Genomic DNA, 19,209 nt, shown 5'->3' on the forward strand with positions numbered 1-19,209 from the left:
ATTATTTTTATTATTATTATTATTATTATTATTTATTATTTATTATTATTATTTTTTAATTTTATGAATTCTTTTTGATTATTATTAAAAATTTTCTTTTTTTTTTATTAAAAAATAATAATAATAATAAAACTTGGATTTATTAACGAAATTATTTTAAAATTGTAATAAAAAAATGATTATTCGCTTCGATGATAATGACAATACTGTTATTATTATTATTAAAAATATTTCATATATCGCATTTTTTTCTTTCTCTCTTCTTCTCTTCCGCTTTTACCCTATCTCTCTCTATCCCACCCCATCTATCTTTTTCTCTCTTCTTCTCATCACCTTTTACCCTCTCTTTCTCTCTCTTTTTACTCTCTTTCTATATTTCATCTTCTCTCTCTTTTTCTCCCTTCTTGTCTTCCTCTTTTTTCCCTATCTTTTTTTCTCTATTCCTTTTTCTCTTCCTCTATCTTTTTACTCCTTTTTTTTATTTCCCTCCCTCTCTTTCAATCTGTCTCTTTATCCCTTTTTCTTTTTGTCTCTTTTCCCTTTTTCTCTTTCTCTTTCTTCGTCCTTCTCTCTGCGTCTTTCTCTTTTTCTACTTATCTGTCTCCCTATTCCTCTTTCTTTTTCTCTCTCTCTTTTTTTGTCTTTCTCTTTTTCTATTTATTTGTCTCCCTTTTCCTCTTTCTTTTTTTTCTCTCTCCTTCTCTTCCTCTTTCTATTTGCTTCCTCTTCTCTCTATTTCTCTCTCTTATTTTTCTCTTTTGTTTTCTCTTTGTCTACCTTCTCTTCTTTATTTCTTTCTTTCTCTCTCTCTCGATCTTTTTTTTCTTTTCAATCTCTTTTCCTTCTCACTCTCTCTTTATATTTGGCATCCTTCTCTTTTTCTATTTTTTCTCTTTAAATAACCTTTTCCTTTTCTCTCTCTCCTTCATTTTTCCTTTTCGTATCTTTTCTCTCACCATCTGATTCTATCTTCTCTCCCCCTACTCTATCTTTATTTTACCACTTCCCTTAATAATTACGACGTGAATTCCAAAACCAACACGCAACGAGTCATCAATAAAACATCAACTTTATAAATTTCGACTTTTCTTCAAATTATATTTAAATAACAATTTAAAAAAAAAAAAAATTCTTCCGCTTTTCCCATCCCTCTCTTCCACTTTAAAACCACGACAAACGTTTCAAACAACCGCGATTCCTTCATTTTAATTTACTACACGCACGCACCAACAAACCCATTAAATATTTAATTTTCCTACGTTTTTCCACGATTTTCTCAGACATTTCAATTAAATAAATATCATTAATAAGAAAAAAAAGGAAATGACGTAATTGAAAAACAAAAACGTAATCGCGACATAGACAAAAATTCTGTCGCGCCTTTTTATTTTCGTATTTCTATTTAAAATTCTAATGACACGACGCTCTTATCGATACACACGTATCGCACGTATTAATTTTTTTTTTTTTTTTTTTTACTTGTTTCGCTAGCGAAAAACGCCGCGTTATTTTTTTAAAACGTTTCACTACGATTAGACAATTTTCCGGTTTTTTTTTTTTTTTTTTGATTTTCACAGACCGATAAAAAAAAATTTTCCGACGTGACTCTATTGACGGGGGGCGAGTAACAAATTTAAAGCCACTTCGTTTTTTTCCGAAAATAATAATATTAATTAAATAAAAATTTTTTTTAAAAGTAAAACAAACAAACAATTTTTTTTTTTTTCTTCTTACACATAAGAGAAACAAATAAATTTTTTTAAACGAAGCAGACGACGTTTGGTAATTGACAAAATTATAAAAAAAAATGGTCAGCAAATTTTTTTTTTTTTTTCTAAAAATTCGATAACGGAAACGTTAAAAGAAAAAATCCTTACGAAAAATTAAATGAATTTCGATAATTTATTTTGACGTCGCCATTAAAAAAAAGTATATATATACGAGTTACCGGAAATAATTATTGCAAAAACGGAAGTGAAAAAAGAAAGAAAAAGTGAAGATTTTTTTTTTCAACCTTTTTTCTTTCGTCAACGAATTTTCTATCGGAAACTTTCACGACGTAGAAAAAAAATTAATTGTAACCATTTTTTTTTTTAATGCTCAAATGGAGCAAAAATTAAACGACAGCAAAATAATTGAAAATGTTACGTAAAATTATTATTATTATTATTATTATTTTTTTTTTTTTATTTCAGGTCGGTGACGGGTGGCGATATGAAAAAATTGACGTCGAAAACATTTGAACCGTATAAAGAAACTCTGCGAGATTTGTAAGTAAATTTTTCTTCTTCTTTACCATTTTTGCCCTTTTTTATTGCGCCCCCAACCCCTCCCCTGCAACCTCTTCCCCTCCGAAAAAAACTCCCATAAAAATCAAATTTGATATTTAAATATTAATAATAATAATAATTGAAAAGTTTACGCGCGTATGGAAAAAAAAAATTTTTTATTGTTGACTTTTCCGATCGACGTCACCACCTACTTCCGTTTCCGGTTTTACCGATAACACCTTCATCGATATCATATAAAAGTCGAATCGAGAACGAATGTCGAACGACGATCGGAAAATCCTTTGAAATTTTTCCTTTTTTTTTTTTTTTATTGCCCGAAAATAATATTTTATTACCCTTTTTTTTACGCTGGACATTACTGGAGAATCATCATCATCTTTTTAAGTTTTCTTTAGTCGAAAAATTTTTTTCTTCTTCTTCTTCTCCAGCGTAAACGTCCTGGAACTATATCAATCGATAATTTTTTTTTTTACGAGGATTTGTCTTTTCTATAAAGTAAAAAAAAAAAAAAAAAAAAAAAAAAATTTTTTTATAGTCTCTTTAAATTATCGTCGTAAGAATTCATAATTCCAGGATTTCACTTTCGGATAAAAATGTTGCCAACCCTGCTCGGTTGTTAAGTTGTTTGTTTGTTTGTTTGTTACCCTCATAATCTTTCTTAAAGAGTGACGCGTTAAAGTTAGATTTTAAAGAAAAAATTTTTTCGGTATCCTCCCGTCCGACATCTTTTTTATTACCATTTTCTAAATTGATTTTTTATTTCTTCTTCTTTTTCCTTCGACGCCACCGACGACGCCATCACCGTCACCATCACCCCAACCCCCACCACCGCCACCTTCACAAGCAAAAACCTTTTTATTAATTATTTAAATTACTTCATCCACCGACACCGTCGTCGTAAAAAAAAAAAAAAAAAAAAAAAAAATTTTCCACCCGTTTTTCTCCAAAATTTTTCCTTTTTTTTTTTTTGTTTTTTTTTGTTTTTTGTTTTTTTTCATTTCAAAAATTTATTCAATTTAAAATCGCTTCAAGAAATCGAACCTGGAACTTTCCACGATTTTCCACATTTGAGAACCATGTAAGTCAACCGTTTTGTTATTTTTAACCTATAATTAATCACGGCCGGTTGATTTCCGGTACGTAATTAAAATAAAAACATTTCCTTCGTTAACGTTATCAGTTGTTTTTCTTTTTTTTTTTTTTTTTTTAATGATTACGTGATGGATTATTATTATTATCATTATCATTATCATTATTATTCCACGTTTCTTAATTAATTCATTTTAAACGGACTCGATGTTGCTGGAATGAAATTTCCAGTAGATAAATTTTCTATATAAGAAAATTACGTAGCGATGATGACGTCATAATACTCCAATTATTTACAAATAATTATTATTTTTTATTGTTTCTCCTTCGTTTGTCTGTTTGTTTGTTTGTTTGTTGTTTGTTTCGATTTAACCTTTTTATTTTCTTCTTTTTTATTACAGTTACATATCAGGAGCGGAAAATTTATTAAAAATAAATTCGAAAGTTTTCGTTGAAAAAATTCCACGTTTGAAAACGCTGTAAGTCTCTCTCTCCTTTCTCTCTCTCTCTCTTTCACGATATTAATAAATTTTTTTTTTAATTAAAAAAATAATAATAACGTTCGATCGATCGATGATGATAATGATGATGATAAATATTTTTCCAGTCGAATCGTACATTCTGGAATAATTGAAATCCCGTATTTAAACGAATTGGAAACAAACGATATATTACACTCCGTGTGAGTATTTTTTATTTTATTTTATTTTTTTTCTTACTGTTTCCGTTTCCCATGTCGGAAAATAATTTCCTTTTCCGTTTTTTTTTTTTTTTGAATTCTTTTTTCCCCCATTTTTCTTTCCTCCAAGATATTCGATTCGGATTTTCTAGAATTTTCTTTCGTTTAATCCTTTTTTAATATTAATACGATAGATTTTTACGAAAAGCGGTGTAATTTATACTCAACCGGAAATGAAAATAACAAAAAAAAATGGCGGAAGTTGATGCGAAATAATTAAAAACGACTAAAATATTTTTTTTTTGTTTAAAAAAACTTAAATTTATTAATTTAATCCGTTTAATAAAAAAAAAATTTTTAATAATAAACACGCACGTTTGCCATTTCCGGATTTTCCCGCCATTTTTAAAAAAAGTTTTTTCTTTTACTTTCAAATAAATAATATTCGATTTCGTTTCCGTTTCCGTTTTTTGTTTTGTTGTTGTCACAAAAGAATGTTGTAGATATGATACGAAATCAAAGTTTGTATTATTATTATTATTATTATTATTTCGTTTTCTCGAATTTTGATAGAGAATTCACCGGAAATGATGAAAAATAACCGTGGTAACGATCATCATCATCATCATCATGTTCGTCTCATGTCACGACAAAAAAAAAAAAAATTCTTTCGAAATTTTTTTGAAACTTTCGAAACTGTCTGACGCTGACGTTGTCGTCGTTAAAAAAAGGTTAAAATTTGCCTTTTTACGTTCATTTAATTTAGCAGACGACGTAACGCGGCATAACATTTTCCTATCTAATCATTTTCCTTTTTTTCTACCTTTCGAAAATCACGTCACGTGACTCGTTTATTTAAATTTTTTAAAGAGGGTTGGAAAAAAATGTCGTTTGTATCAACCACCTCCCCTCCCCCCCACTTTTCATTATACCTCTATTTTTTTTCAATCAATCTGTGATTTTTCCTTTTTTACCCCTTCCCTCTCCTCCGCTCTATCAACCTTCGTCATTGTTATTAAAAAAAAAAAAAAAAAAAATTTCCATTTCGATTATACGCACTCTATTATTATCATTATCATTATTAAAATTAAAATTATTATTATTATTATTATTATTATTATTATTATTATTATTATTACTATTATTATTATTATTATTAATACGCGTTATGAATTTTAAATATATCAATTTTTTAAAAAAAGTTTTTTGGGTCGGAAATAAAATATTCCGTGTTCGGAAAAAAAAAAAAAAATAATAATAATAATAATAATAATCCGACTCTCATTTTCCTTCTTTTTCCTTCCTTTTTTTTTCTTCCTTTTTTCCTTTTTTCGGTTAAGTTCCATTGACGAAATGGAAAAAAATAAATTTTTTTTTTAAGTAGAGAAGAAAACGAACGGACCGATTGACCGATTTTTTAAAATCAATTTTCATTCGGAATTATCAATGATAATAATAATAATGATAGTGATAATAATAATAATAATAATAATAATAATCATAATAATAATAATATATCAAATTCGATATCGTATTCTTTCATTTCATTAACGGTTTTTTTTTTTTTTTTTGGAAAATTTTCTCTTCCATTTTTTTTTTTTCTTCGTTTGATTTATAAACAATGATGATAATGATAATGATGATGATGATGATGATGATGGCGATGGTTTTGATTTTAATTTGGTAATGATAATGAATAATGCAAAAGTCGGTATATTTCGGAACCTTCGAGAAATTATCACATACGAGTTTGAAAATTTGCCCCGAGAAAAAAATTTTCATTTCGAACCGCCATATTGTTTAACAAATTTTTTATTTACGATAATATTTTATTGTAAAAAAAAAAAAAAAATAAATAATAATTTTAAAATTTTTATTTTTCGAATAAAGTTTTAAAAAGTTTTTTTTTTTTTTTTTTTTATAAAAAAAAAAAATAAATAAATTATTTTGTCTGCTAAAAGAATGAAAGATTAATGACACGCAAAAAAAAATAAAAAATAAAAATTTTTAACGTGAACGTGGTTCTAGAAAAAGAAACCACTGACGTTTAATTTTCATTTTTAAATCGGTTTTCAGATTTACTGTAAAAACTTTTTCCGGTATGAAATATATGTCACCATCCATTTTTTTTTTATCCCCATCTCTCTCTCTTTTAAATTATTTTTTTATTATTTTTTTTAATCAGTCGAATCGGTCCGCCATTTTGATAAACGGGTACATATATATATATTCCCAAATGTGATTGATAAAAAAAAAAATGAACAACCGCAGACTCGTAAATAAAAAAAAGAAAGAAAGAAAAAAAAATGGGTCGCCATTTTTTTTTCTTGTATAATAAATTAAATTAAACTCGGCAACGATCAAAGTTATTAATTATTTATCGATTGATTACGTACGACGACTCGTCTTTTTTAATTAATAACAATAATAATAATAATAATAAATAAATAAATTTAAAAGAAAAAATTTTTTTTCGCAATTTCACGCATCGATGACGACGACGACGACAATTTGAATTTTTTTTTCTTAACGTTTCGTGAAAATAATAATAATAATAATAATAATAATTATTATTATTATTATTTTTTGAGATTTTATTATTCTCTCTCTCTCTCTGTCTTTGTCTATCTGTTCTTCTTTTCCCCCTTTTCATTGTCTATCAATTATTTTTTTCCCTCTTTCTTTCTCTTTCTTTCTTTCATTTCTGTCTACTTCATCTTTGTCTCTTACTTTCTACCCAGTATCTGTCCTAATTCTTTCTTTCTCTCTCTCTCTCTCGCTCCCCCTCTCTATCTTTCAATGTCCTCCTCTCTTTCTTTCTCTTTCTTCTTTCCCCTTTTTTCTCTATCCTTTCCAAACCCCATTTCTTCTTTTCTCTTTTATTCTATTCTCTCTCTTATTCAATTTCTTTCTTTTTTTTCTTTTTCTCTACCTCCTTCTCCTATACCTTCTTCTTTTTCTTTTTCCTTTTTTCTCTCTCTCTCTCCCTCCCATTTATATTTTTTAATATATCTCTTCTTTCTCTTTTTCCATTATTTTACAAGCGAGCTAATAAAAATCAACAAACGTATACTTTTTTTTTTCCTTTTCATTTCTTCTCCCCGCAGCAATTTGAAATTTCTTCTATCGAATGAATCCCTTCCACCCCCCACCCCTCCCTCAAAAAAAAAAAACATTTTCACATGATAAACGTCGTCCCGAAACGAAACATGCCCAAGGCCCAAATTTAATTACTAACAACAATAATAATAATAATTTCGTTGTGTAAATCTACGATTCCGGCTAAAACCTTTGGTTCAAAGTTCAAAGTTTAAAGTTTAAATATATAAATAGGCCGTCGCTTGTAAACGTTTGAATATGTTGTTATTATAAATTAATTTAATTTAATTAATAATAATTATTTACAACGTACGTAAAGTTTTTGAAAATTTAATTTTTTTTTTCGGTCCGTTTTAACAAAGATTCGAGTTCGTGACGTCAACATATTTTGCTAACAATAACGTTTCCGTTTCCGGTTCGTTCAATTTCCTTATTATCAATATATATATATTATTTATTATTAACGAAACTTCCGATATAAAATATATCCTTTTTTTTCTTCTGCTTGGAAAATAAATTAATAAATTATAATAAATAAAAAAAACAAAAAAAAAACAAATTTCACGGGAACATATTTTTAGTATTATTAACATGACTTCTTCTTTCCCGTGACGTAACTATCGTCGATTTTGTCCCTTTTTTTTTACGTACATAAATTCTTTCGTGTTATGTGTTGTGCACACGCACACGCACACGCACATATGCGTAATCCCTTGAAATTTATTTATCCTTTTTAACTTTTTTTTCTTCTTCTTCTTCTTCTACCCTTTTCTTTTCCATACATCATTTACATCTATCGTCCCTTTTTTTTTTATTTTTGTAATAACCTTTTATTTCGAAAAAACAGAAAGGGTGTGGGAGAGTGAGAGAGTGAGAGAGAGAGAGAGAGGGGGGGGGAGCTAATAAAAAAACCCGGAATTTGAATTTTTATATAAAGTTATTGAATCTTTTGATCTCTCGATGAAATTTTATTACATTTTTCAAGTGGGAAAAATTTATATATATCGTAATATTACGTAATAAATAAAAATATGGAGGGAAAAAAACGTAATAAAAAAAGGGACAAATTCAAATCAATCGATAATAATAAAAAATAAATTTAAACTTGGACATTTTTTCTTTTTTTTTTTCAAATATGGCGATCATGATTTCGACAATTTTTAAATAAACTCGCGAGTATTTTTTATACTCTAAAGCATTTTTTATAAATAAAATCTCGATTATGTTTAGTCGTAAAAAAAAAAAAAAAAAAACAAAAATGGCGGAAATTATTATAAAAACTCAAACGAGATTTTCACAAACCCGGTTGCGAATTAAAAAAAAAAATCCTTAAACATATTATTATTATTATTACAACGTACGAAAGAGAGAAATTTAAAATACGCTAAAACCTTTTTCGTCCTAATGGAATGAATGAATGAATGAATGAACGAACGAACGAATAAATGAATGAATGAATAGACGAACGAACGAAAGAATGAATGAATGAATGAACGAACGAAGGAACGAATCCGATTTTGTTCCCACCTTAATTTTACACCTTACTAACTTTCCTTCTTTTCCCTTTTTCGCTTGTTGTTTGTTCGTTTGTCTGTTTGTTCATATCAAAAAAATTGTTTATTTAAAAAATAAATAATAATAATAATAATTTTTTCCCTCAATATTTTCAGAGATTTGGAAAGCAATAACATAAAAAAACTTCACACAAACGGTTTTAAAATTCAATCGCAAGAATTGTAAGTTTATTTTTTTTTTTTTAGTTACGGTGCCATCTTTTTTTTTTGTTCATGCACCGCTTTGTCGAAAACAAACACGGGAACGAAAGAAAAATTATTATTATTATTATTTTTTTTTTTCGTCATATGTTTTACAGACTGTTGAGCTTTAATTCAATCGAGGAAATAGAACCGGAAGCTTTCAAAGAATCTCAAATTGCTAAAATAATATTAAAAGGAAATTTGAAACTTACCATATTACATTCAGACTCTTTTAAAAATCTTCAAAGCCTTCGGTATTTGTAAGTATCAAAAACTTTTACTTATTTTCTTTTGAAGCGTAACAAAAAAAACATGATGGCGTCGATGATTTCCAGGAACAATCTAAAAAAAAATAAATTTCATTATTATTATTATTATTATTATTATTATTATTATTATGTCCACTATTAAACACGACAAGGCTCTTATTTGTCGGGGTTTTTAAGTATTTATCCCAGGTTTCTACCCGATTCCTTAGGGACAAATACTCGAATTTCGGTGGTGCTACTTATAATATCTTCCGAAGAATGTGGGCCGTCCCACATATTATTATTATTATTATTATTATTATTATTATGGATTAATGACTTAGACAAACGAGTGAAAAAAAAATAAAATAAAAATTTAATTATTTACCTAAATTTTATTATTTTTTCCTCTTTAACTTCAAACGCGATTTACAAAAGTTTCGAAACATTATTGAAAATTGTTTCGAAACGTGCGTCTCGATCGCGAAAACACGTCTTGTGATGTAAAAATTTTTTTCTGAACGTTTACGACGAAAACGAATTTTTTAAAGAAAAACTGAAAAAAAAAAAAAAAGAAAAGAAAAAATTTTTAGATTAAAATAATTTTTTTATTTTTTTTTTGACCTTGATGATAATAATACTATATTCTTTCCGTTTCCGTTTTTACTACGAGAGATAAAATTTAAAATAATAATAATAATAATAATTTTTACAAATTAGTTTGTTTGTTTGGTAAAAGTGTAGTTTTTAAAAAACAGCAAATATGGCGGCGGCAGGTACCGCGAATCGTGACGTGTAAATTTTTATTATTTCGTCTAACTGAAAGAACATTTATGTATAAAATATTTTTTCATTATCATTTATTTTTTTAATTTAAATTCTAATTAAAAATTATATCATTCGAAATAAATTAAATTCGTGTTTTCACGCTTAATCAATTTTTTTTTTTCTTTTTTTAAATAAAATTTTTGAATCCTTTCCTTATTTATTTATTTATTTATTTTCTCCAGAGATTTATCATTAACATCGATAACCTATCTTCCAACGAATGGATTATCCGATTTGGAAATATTAAGATTACAAGATACGAAAACGCTCAAAGTTTTTCCGTCCGTGTATAATTTCGACGTAAGTTCTTTTTTTTTCTTTTATTTTTTTCACCGTTACTAAAATCACGTTTGATTTTGATGAGCGAGTGATGACGTAATAACCGGCATCCGCCAATGAAAACGCAAGTAATTAATAAAGTGTTTTACGATTGGTCGATTTGAATAACGGGTTCGTTTCATATCGGTTTCGAATTCCGTTGAAGATTTTAAAGGTGTTTAGAAAAAAACTAAAAAAACGGTTTTTAAAACGTACCTGGTTTTTAACGAACGGTTGTCGAAAGTGTTGAATGAATGAAATTTTTTTTGACTTTTACAGTACATAAAAGAAGCCGATCTCACTTATCCTTATCATTGCTGTGCGTTTCAGTTTCCGGATACGCATTCGCCAGAAGATTACAAACGACATCAGGTGACATTGAAGAAGTTGACAATTTGTTTAAATATCTGCAAATAAAAACGCATAAATTATTGTAATTATTTTTTCTAGGAGTTTTTACAGTCCGTTCAAAAAAAATGTTTGGAACAAAATGGTTTGAAAAAAAATAAACGACAGGTTTGGTCTTTCAACGGTTCGTCCATGACATTTTTACCAGGAAGTTGGGGAGGTTATTTTTACGATGATAATAAAACGGAATTTGGTTATATGAGAAACATGGCCGAAGAAGAATTTCACGAGGTGATTATTACTTGATTTAAATAATTTGATTAGAACGTTTGAAAAATTAATTTTTTTTTTTTTTTGGAAGGAAGCCACGGTTGTACCGTTGAATGCAGTCTGTGGAAATTTGAGTAAAAAGTATAGAAACGTCACCTGCAGACCCGCTCCTGATGCTTTCAATCCATGCGAAGACATCATGGGAAATTGGGCACTTCGAATACAAGTTTGGATAGTTGCACTTTTTTCCCTCGTTGGAAATTTGGCCGTACTCTTGGTTTTACTAAGTTCCAGATTTCGTATGACGGTACCCAAATTTCTCATGTGCAATTTAGCCATGGCGGATTTTTTAATGGGATTATATTTGCTTTTAATAGCCGTCATGGATGTTCGTTCAATCGGAGTTTATTTTAACTTTGCCATCGATTGGCAAAACGGTACGCCATGATTGATTTCTAAAAAAAAAAAAAAAAAAAAAAATTCGAAATAAATAAATTAAAAAAATATTTTATTTTAGGTTGGGGATGTCAAGTAGCTGGTTTTTTAACGGTTCTTTCGAGTGAACTTTCAATATTTACCTTAACCGTCATAACATGCGAACGATGGTACACGATCACATATGCCATTCATTTAAACAGAAGATTAAAATTAAAAACGGCGGCTCACATAATGGCAGGCGGTTGGATATATTCAATAATGATGGCTGCATTGCCATTGGCAGGAGTGAGCAGTTATTCAAAAACGAGGTTTATTTCCTTCCTTCGTCATTTAAAATTTACTTTTCTAAGATTTGGTAATGGCGTTTCATTATTTTTTACAGCATTTGCCTTCCTTTGGAAAATCGAGAAACCGGTGACATTGCATATTTAATAACTCTCCTAATATTTAACGGTCTTGCATTTTGGTTGATATGCACTTGCTATGGTAAAATGTATTGTTCCATAAAAAAAGGTCAAGATTTGGCAAGATCACATTCGGACATGACAGTGGCCAAAAGAATGGCTTTATTGGTGTTCACCGATTTCGCATGTTGGGCACCGATAACATTTTTCGGTTTAACTGCACTTTCCGGTTATCCATTAATAGATGTGTCAAAAACAAAAATATTATTGGTTTTTTTTTATCCTCTCAATTCTTGTGCCAATCCATATTTATATGCATTGCTTACTCAACAATATCAAAGAGACTTATTCATATTACTTAATAGATATGGTTTGTGTGCAGAAAGAGCAGCCAGATTCAAGGGACCTACAAGAATAAATCCTAAAAATAATGTTGGAAAAGTAGGATGTAAAAATGATAATAATTGCAAGGTAACACCACCTAATCACAGAGGTTCACTGTTGACAACTTTTACATCATTGGATAATACAAATAATATAAGGCCTTCTTATTTGGGTCCAGTTCTTGAATATCAATTGAATTCAATGGAACTTGTTCCATCGAATAAAGAATCAAAAGTACCTTGTTGTGCTCCTGAACAAGTAGACAGAATAAGTAATAGTTCATTATTATAACAATCGGTGTGATAAATATTTTGTTCACTTTTTAAATCCTTCAAACCGAATTACTTCTTGTGAATTGTACAATAGTGTGATGTTATAATTGAAAATTTTAAGTCTGTTTAACAAAAAAAAAAAATTTTTAATATTAAATGTACTTTTTATAATTAGAATAAAAAAAAAGATAAAAAATTTAAACAATAAGTAATAAATGTATCATTTTAAAATAAAATAATAAAAACTAAAAATCAAAAATTTTATATTTAATTACTTTTCTTACCAAAAAATTTCTTTCCAAGTTTATAATATTTAGTTTTGTTATCCATGGCTGCTGAATTTAATTTCTAACTAAAGTAATATATAAATTATAAATATAAATTATTGTAACATAAATTAACCCCAATATCTTGGTTTGCTTCTTATGTGTATTATACATAAAAGTCAATGGATACATAAATAATAATAATTTTTTTCGTAGGTTATTATATTTTAACGCGTAAAAGTTATAAAAAGAATGATAATTTTTTTTTAAATGGTGGAAATAAACAGAATAAACAAAACACATTGAAAAAAACAAAGTTAAAATTGCCAAAAAAAATTATATTACAAAAAATTAGAACTTAACCAACCGTCAACCGGTTTATTACTTACAAATTTCGACAACTTTCATTTGCAAAAATTTTTTGCCAATACATTATCTCCTGACACGACATCGCCAATATTCACTTAATAATTTTTTTTTTATTTTTGATTTTGAAAAGGTCGTTTAATAAAATGTCATTCATCTCTAGAGCTTTAAAACTTTCGGTAATTATTTTTATTTTAAATTTTGTTTTATTTTATTTAAAAACGCAATTATTAACGATAACAATTAATTTTTAGTAATAATTGTGGTGCCAATACAAAAAAAAAATTTCTTCTAATGATAATGAATGCTTTTGTAATTTATTATTAATATTACCTTTACTATTCCATGATTCATCTCATAATTTTTAATGTAAAATTTGAATATTGAATATTATCCTCACAAGTCATACTTTTACATGCTAAGTAAATAAAAAATATGTTATAGGCTAGTAAAGTTAATGGTGGTTTGACTTCAAAATATAAATTTATTCGATCAATTAATACAAATGGTCAGCAACTTATGGCACCCAGGGTACAAGATCCAGCTCCACATTTTGAAGGAACAGCAGTTTATAATATGGATTTTAAAGAAATCAAATTATCAGATTACAAGGGGAAATATGTAATCTTTTATTTTTATCCTTTAGATTTGTACGTTTCTGTTAATTTATTTATAACATTAGTAAAATTTCAAATTTAAATTTTTCTAATTTGAAAAAAAAAATTTTTTTATTTCAGCACTTTTGTATGCCCGACAGAAATAATTGCATTTAGTGAAAAATATGAAGAATTTCAAAAAATTAATGCTGATGTAATAGGTTGTTCGACAGATTCTCATTTTTCTCATCTTGCCTGGCAAAATGTTTCTAAAAAGGTCATTTTTTTTTTTTTTAAATTTATAAGATTTAAATATTAAGTAATATGTGATGCTAAATTTAATTTATAATCTTGTACAGGATGGTGGAATTGGATCAATTAAATATCCTCTTTTATCCGATTTCACAAAAACCATTGCAAAAAGTTACGGAGTGTTAATAGAATCATCGGGAATAGCTTTAAGAGGTTTATTTATAATTGATGATAAAGGAATTATTAGGCACACATCAGTTAATGATTTACCTGTGGGAAGATCAGTGGATGAAGTTTTAAGGCTTGTTAAAGCATTTCAATTTAACGATAAGCATGGTGAAGGTAAGTTATCAGTCAAAAATTATCATTTTAACTTATTAAAAGCATTTTTTAAAAAAATTTTTATTTTTTTTCATAATTAATAGTCTAAACAAATTAGATATATAATTTCATTTTTTATTATTAAACTGGAATAAATTAATTTTTTTTTTTCTTTCTGTTATTTTTAGTGTGTCCAGCTAATTGGCAACCAGATACAGATACAATTAAACCAACAGTTAAAGACTCGAAAGAATTCTTTGATAAAACTTATGAAAAATAGACAAATTGTTACATTCTAGGTCAATTACGATTTTAAATTAAGGCAGATATAACAACAACAAAAAAAAAAAAAAACAAACTTATTTCACATTTATGTTATAAGTTATATGAAAATTAAGTGTATTTGCCTAAATGTTTTATTATATTTACTATTCAAAAACATTGTGATAGCTTTTTAAAAAATTGATGTTAATGAAAATTATCAACAATTATTATCATTATTAGAAAAGTAAAATTATAAAATAGAAACGAATCAAGTTATTTTCATGTCATTCCCTAACATTTCCTTTCTTTTATTCAGTAATGTTTTATTTATGTTGGGGGAAAGATGAGGGGAAGAAATATACCGTGATGGTGCATTTTAAAATAACAATTTTTTTTTTTTTTTAAATGGCGACTTTTCCTCCAGTTGATATAATTATTTTTTTGTTATAAAAAAAGTCAGCCGGAAATTTTCAATGCATACGCAGAGAAATATGTCGCAACATGTTCAAACAGTTCAAAAAATTGCCAATTGGCCACTTCATCAGGAGCTGGCGTCCAGTACATAATTGTAGTTTAGTAAATTTTTTTATATTTTAAATTTGTAATCATGGTATCTGGAGAGAAAAGAAATTGTGAAGGAGGAAATTTGTTGGATAAGACTGTAGCCATATTACTTGATATTGAAGGGACCACTACACCCATTAGTTTTGTTAAGGTAAAATTTAATACATTGGCGTGCCTGATCGTGCTTGTGCTTTTCATTAAATTATCTTATTTAAAAATGATATTAATGTGTATTCTAAATTTAACTTGTATGCGTTTTCGCTCTTTGGTCAGTCACTTCAACACCCAATTATTTATTATCCTCTCTCACATTTTATTTAAAGATATATATAAAAATACATTTTCTTACCATTTTCTCATGTCGTTGCCCCCGGTGTCGGTGACTTTTAACAGAACAAAGCAAATTTAACATCATTTACATTTCAGCATTTATATTTTTAATTTTTATCACGAGTTTTACTTATGACTTTTCTTTACACTGTAAAAGAAAAAAAAAAAAAAATTAATTAATTATATGTAAGGTATTTCAACAAACGGCATCTTTTAATTTATGTAACCGTTGTAATGATATGGCAGTTTTTAATATAAGACAAAAAAAAAAAAAAAAGAAATTTTAGTTAATTTAGCATAATTATTTCATTCACAACATTATAAATGTTTTAGATATTTTCATTTCATTGAATTATTTAATAATAACAAGCATTTTTTAAACCTCAACATTAATTTATTTTAAAAAGAAACAATCGTTTGATTAATTCACTCAAATTTCATCTTCATCCCATTATAATGTTTTACTTTTTTAAATTATACTTTGTCATGGTTATTACAAATGAAATAAAATAACAGATTTTGGTAAATATAATTAATAAATATTTATTTATATATTTTTGTCAGGATGTACTTTTCCCTTATGTTCGTGAAAATTTAAAATCTTATGTCGATTCTCATTGGAACGATGAAGAATTTGCAGAAGATTTAAAAGCATTGAAACAACAGGTATTTACATTTGAATTTCTCACAATTTCAAACTAGAAAAATATTTTTATTTTTCATTCAATTTGTTTAACTTTAACTATGATAGGCTAAAAAAGATGAAGAAGATAAAGTTGAAAATTTATGTTTAATCGAAGATGGGGAAAAAGAAAAGGAAACACTTATTAAAAATGTACTTTGGCAAATGGATCTCGATAGGAAAACGACAGCATTAAAACAATTACAGGGTCACATTTGGAGAGAAGGTTATGAAAAAGGAAAATTAAAGGGAATGTAGGTTTATATTGATTTTAACCTCAGACATTCGAGTTTGATGATGATGTTAATAATAATAATTGTCATGATATTTCCTTGTTGATGTTCACAGCGTTTACAATGACGTTTCACAAATGTTAAAAAAATGGTGTGAAAACGATAAGAAATTATACATATATTCATCTGGGAGCGTTGAAGCTCAAAAACTATTGTTTAAAAATTCAGAATCTGGAGATCTTGAAACTTATTTAAATGGTCATTTCGATACTGAAATAGGACCCAAAACGGAAGCTTCCAGTTACGTAAGCATTGCCAAAGCCGTTGGACTTGACTGTAATCAAATCCTGTTTCTAACAGATTCCATAAAAGGTAATAATCATAATTTTTCAAATGTCTATTGAATCGAAAAGAGTGATAGTGAGTGTGTGTGTGTGTGTGAGAGAGAGAGAGAGAGAGAGAAGGCAAAAAACAGGGGTAGAAAGATAAATTTTTTTTTTTGTTTGGAACCTACAGAAGCTGTTGCTGCTGACAAAGCGGGTATGCAAGTCAACGTCGTCGTGAGAGAGGGTAACGTTCCACTCACGGACGATGAGAAAAAAGCATTCACGGTCGTGTCAAATTTCAATGACATCGTTTTCGAGAGTAGCAATAAGAAAAAGAAATTGTGCGAAACGGGACAGGAAACTGAAAAAGTAGAAAACGTGAGTTAAAAGTTAATTTTATGTTTAAATACAATCGATTCGATTTTTTTATCGAAACTCGACATTCTTATCGATACATTATTGTGATTCGATATATATATATATTTTTCTTATCTATTCTTTCAACGAATACATGTTTCCATACATATATTCAAACCTGTACACTTATTAATACATTTTTTTTTTTTTTTTTTTTTTTTTTTTTTTTATTTACTTCAGTAGATTGTGTGATGGATTTATTATTTTATTTTTTTTTTATTTTTGTGTTGTTTTAAAGGCGGGGGGGGGGGGTAAATTTTATTTTATTTTTATTATTTTATTCTGTTAGACATGATTAAAATGTAGATTTTTTTTCAATTTCGCAAAAGGAAAATTAATATTGAAAGTGCAATATTGTGTTTGTTTTCTCTCGACAATATGTGATTTGAGTTTAATAGTGAGAATACTACATGGGTTTGGTTTTTTATTTATTTACAACATGATTTAATTTGGTTAATTAATTAAGTGACAAATGAAATTTTTTTTTTTTTTTTGTAATGTACCTTACAGAAAAGAAAGTGAAGAAAAAAAGTTTTATTACGATTACTCGATAAATGATATGATATGTATTCTCATTTTTAAATTGTTTGGGTTGTTGTTGTTGTCGAAATAAGGAAAAGATATATAAAATTATTATTATTATTATTATTATTAATATTAATATATATATATATTTTACATGATTAGTATGTAATTTGTTTGGTGAGAGGGATTTAGTGTTTTATATATATATATATATATATAACTAAATATTGTAATATTTAGATTTAATTATGATTAAATGTAAATTGAATGTGTTTTTGTTGTTGTGTCGATTTCATTGAATAAATTAATAAACTTTTTTTTTTTTTTTTTTTTTTATTATTTCTTTTCTTTTTTTTTTTATTTGTTTTGTTTTAAAAATAAAAACAAAATTAAAATAAATTAATTAAATATTTAATTATTTATTTATTTATTTATTTATTTATTTATTATAGTTGATGAAACCTTTCTAAAAAATGCCTGCTCTTATAAAATCCTTTCTTAGTAGTAGTAGTAGTAGTGGTGGTGGTGGTGGTGGTTATGTGGTTTGATATTTTTTATTTATTTTATGTCTATTATTATTATTATTATTATTTGTTTACTAATATTTTTTTAATGATGATTTTTTAGGATGAAAATGATGAAAAAAAGACTGAAAAGGGGGAGGAAGTTGAAAAAATGGACGTGGAAGTGGAAAAAAAATCAGAGAACATAACAAACGGAGATGAAAATGAGAAAAAAAATGAAAAATCCGAGGAGAAGAATGATGATGATGATGATAAGAAGGTTGTGGAGACGGGAGAAAAAAAGGAAACGGAATCGTCGGGTGATGGTACGAAGGTGGAGAGTGATGAAGTTAAAACGGAAAAACAAATGAATGATGAAAAGGGAGAAACGAACGGGATAGTGGAAGATGGTGGAAAGGAAAAAGAGAAAGAAAAGGGAGGAGATGAAAAAAAAATTGATTCGGATGGTGTCGTGGATTCGACGAGCGAGGTAGGAGTCGGTGAAGAAAAGAAAAAAGGTGACGAAAATGACGGAGAAGTGAAAAAATCGTCGGATGAAAACGAAGCAGACGAAAAGAAAAACAACGTCACGAACGGAGGAGTCGAAAATAAGGAAAGTAAGACAAAAGATGGCGAAACGGACGGAAAGGAAGTGAACGGAAGCGAAGCGAACGGATCTCACGATAAGGAAAACGAAAAAGTCACGGAAGATTCCGTTACGGTGAAAAAAGTCGGGGCGCAAGAGGAAAAAGCGGATTCGACCGTCGACGTTTCCGCTTAAGTTTTTTGTTTGTATTTCCTCCCTCGCTCCCTACCCCCCTTCCTCCTCCCCATTTTTCCAATTTTATCAGTCTGGTACTTAAGAAAAGCCAAATCCGTAAAGAACGTGGTGTGGTGCGAACCCCTTTACATTGAAGAAGAGCGTGCGCACGCACACACACGTTCTCAGGTACACGAAAGTGCCAAATTCCTTTTTTAAAAAAAAATCCGTACCTGAATGAAACGTCATCAAGTTCCCCATACCGAAACATACAGTAGAAATCCTATCCTTTATTTTTTTTTTGTTTGTACACGAGACAGAACAAACGAATCCCATACGCACGTGCCTTAGCATATACATCTGAGGTTGGTTTTCGATT

General features: G+C 27.8%; 4 protein-coding genes across 4 annotated transcripts; all 4 read left to right on the forward strand.

Annotated features, from left to right (window-relative positions):
• Positions 1-9,020: 9,020 nt before the first annotated feature.
• Phum_PHUM452330 (class A rhodopsin-like G-protein coupled receptor GPRfsh, putative) lies at positions 9,021-12,444 on the forward strand (the record flags this gene model as incomplete). The annotated part of the gene is made up of 7 exons (XM_002429766.1): positions 9,021-9,175; positions 10,174-10,291; positions 10,589-10,681; positions 10,760-10,948; positions 11,019-11,364; positions 11,445-11,673; positions 11,748-12,444. 7 exons carry the CDS (start codon positions 9,021-9,023, stop codon positions 12,442-12,444), a joined length of 1,827 nt encoding a protein of 608 aa, XP_002429811.1.
• A 913-nt stretch (positions 12,445-13,357) lies between these two features.
• Phum_PHUM452340 (Peroxiredoxin-1, putative) lies at positions 13,358-14,506 on the forward strand (the record flags this gene model as incomplete). Its single annotated transcript, XM_002429767.1, has 5 exons — positions 13,358-13,369; positions 13,502-13,707; positions 13,795-13,930; positions 14,013-14,247; positions 14,415-14,506. The coding sequence occupies 5 exons, from the start codon at positions 13,358-13,360 to the stop codon at positions 14,504-14,506; spliced, it is 681 nt and encodes a 226-aa protein (XP_002429812.1).
• A 591-nt stretch (positions 14,507-15,097) lies between these two features.
• On the forward strand, positions 15,098-17,337 carry Phum_PHUM452350 (enolase-phosphatase E-1, putative; the record flags this gene model as incomplete). Its single annotated transcript, XM_002429768.1, has 6 exons — positions 15,098-15,205; positions 15,949-16,050; positions 16,136-16,320; positions 16,415-16,671; positions 16,816-17,003; positions 17,332-17,337. 6 exons carry the CDS (start codon positions 15,098-15,100, stop codon positions 17,335-17,337), a joined length of 846 nt encoding a protein of 281 aa, XP_002429813.1.
• A 703-nt stretch (positions 17,338-18,040) lies between these two features.
• Positions 18,041-18,851, forward strand: Phum_PHUM452360 (Neuromodulin, putative; the record flags this gene model as incomplete). The annotated part of the gene is made up of 2 exons (XM_002429769.1): positions 18,041-18,109; positions 18,195-18,851. 2 exons carry the CDS (start codon positions 18,041-18,043, stop codon positions 18,849-18,851), a joined length of 726 nt encoding a protein of 241 aa, XP_002429814.1.
• Between the last annotated feature and the right edge of the window lie 358 nt (positions 18,852-19,209).

The sequence above is a fragment of the Pediculus humanus genome, genomic scaffold (genome assembly GCF_000006295.1).
Source record: "Pediculus humanus corporis 1103172108222 genomic scaffold, whole genome shotgun sequence".
NCBI lineage: Eukaryota > Metazoa > Arthropoda > Insecta > Psocodea > Pediculidae > Pediculus > Pediculus humanus.